The sequence below is a fragment of the Hermetia illucens genome, chromosome 2, assembly GCF_905115235.1.
Source record: "Hermetia illucens chromosome 2, iHerIll2.2.curated.20191125, whole genome shotgun sequence".
NCBI classification, from domain to species: Eukaryota; Metazoa; Arthropoda; class Insecta; order Diptera; family Stratiomyidae; genus Hermetia; species Hermetia illucens.
Window position 1 is genome coordinate 147,543,165 of NC_051850.1, and position 1,975 is coordinate 147,545,139.

General features: G+C 41.8%; 1 protein-coding gene across 1 annotated transcript; it reads right to left on the reverse strand.

Annotated features, from left to right (window-relative positions):
- Positions 1-762: 762 nt before the first annotated feature.
- Positions 763-1,975, reverse strand: LOC119648924 (negative elongation factor E). Its single transcript, XM_038050830.1, has 6 exons — positions 1,829-1,975; positions 1,586-1,769; positions 1,413-1,530; positions 1,144-1,356; positions 922-1,088; positions 763-862 (listed from the first exon to the last, which is right to left on the reverse strand). Exons 1-6 carry the CDS (start codon positions 1,907-1,909, stop codon positions 792-794), a joined length of 834 nt encoding a protein of 277 aa, XP_037906758.1. The 5' UTR covers positions 1,910-1,975; the 3' UTR covers positions 763-791.

Below are 1,975 nucleotides of genomic sequence, written 5' to 3' on the forward strand. Positions count from 1 at the left end.
AGCCTACATAATGACGAAATCTATCTCGAGGTTGTGGATAAAATCCGGTTCAATAGGTTACGGTGGGCGGGTCACTTAATTCGTATGGATGAGGATGATCTCAATTGGAAGGTCTATAAGGGCAATATCTATGGTAGAAAAAGAAGATGAGGCAGACCCTGCTTAAAATGGAGCGATGGCATAGGCCAGGACGCTTTTAGGGGTATCGAATTGGTGGACCTCGGCGCAAAACCGGGATGTCTGGAGTTTTTTATTAAGGCAGGCCTAGACCGGATACAGGTTGTTGCGCCGTTGATGATGAATGTATGAAATTATATTGAGGGGAATATAATGTATGATGTCACACTATTTTTTTGCCGTTATTGTATTTGGTTGCCGTTACCTCTTAAACGGAACCCGCTGTTCATCACAGCTGCGGCGCCATTGCTGCCAGTTCGTTGAGATGTGCTCCCCCTAGATATTCCCGATAAGTTGCACTCCTCAACTGTTCAGTGCCATGTGTTACTTGTCGGCCACTATGGGATAGTGAATGCATGGCATAGCATGAAAAAACTTTCGACCGCCGTATTTGGAAATTTTTGGCTTAGAAGAAGAAAAAACCAGTTGAATTGGTATCACAGTTTAAACAGTTAAAACAGACTATAGAAATACAAGTTTAAAAAAGGTCCCATTAACTACCAACCGTCAAAATCACTGACGCTGAAAATACTTTACCATTTATAAAAACAAGTGTTCAGCCAAATACCATAACAATAAAAAACATCTGCTTTTGTACTTTTATTGCATTTACTTTAAAATATATCATCGTATTGAACCATTTCACGTTTATCTTTATGACTTCCTTTTTGAGATTGACTTGCAGCTGGAACGAAATAATTTCATGAAAGTATTTCGAATTTACAATGCTTTGCCGCAGCTTACCAATCGTTGACCAAACAGCAGACGATGACGCTTCGTTTATTGGCTCAATTTGAGGCTGTCGTCGTGCTAATTGAACTTGCAATTGGATTCCAGAAATGTTCTTTTGATGCATCTCCGCAATAGCACGTTCCGCAGATTCTGGTTTGCCAAATGTGACGAAGCCACGGCTGGGAAAGAAAACAATTCAACTAATGCTTAATGGTCGTAATTGGAAAAACAAACCCTTTTTCAATTTCCATCGACACATTAACAATTGTCCCGAAATCTGCAAAGTTTTTCTTGAGAAACTCTTCTGTGACTTTATTTCCTGAAACGAAGATTGTGTTCCCAGCGCGCGGTTTGTCACCTTTTGCGGGATCGCCCTTTTTGTCAGTCAAACCGCGCTCTTCCCTATCCCGAACGGCGGCAAACTGTTGATAGAGACCTCGGATTCGACTAAAAGAAAAATTTCATTTCAAGGACTGAATGCTGAACATCCAATTAGAATGAACCTCGTTTCCTTGTCTGAGAAATCGCCGATTGTTTCCTGGGCGACATCATTTTGGGTCGAAGAAAACGGTTGGTAGGCGGGGACAGTTGGCTCTACTTGTGCTCGTTTTCTTTCTTGTCCTGAAAATAAGGGAAATGTGGCTTCCGTTCAACAGTGAAATGATGGCGACTATACCTTTCGGTCTTTTGAATGAGGTCTGGTCCTGCTTCGTCTGCTGCTTTTGTATGGCCGGGATCGCACCACTCTTGATGAGTTTTCTTGCAACTTCACGAGCATCTCGAGCATCGGCAGGACGCTTGGGCATCAACGGTTTTTCAGGCTCTGGCTTTGGAGCCTTCAAAGCTTGAAGGGCTTTTTTCTAAAAATTTGCATGAATGATTACAGCAAATTGGTTCAGAGATCACTTTTGAGAAATACCTTCTTTTTGAGCTTTTGATATTTAGCTTTGAGCATGTGCTCCTCCTCAGTTAGATGAGATGGGAAGTGAATATAAACCATTTTCAACTTTCCACCCGGGGCCCCGTTTGAAGACAAAATATAAACAATCAAACTGTCAACGTTTGA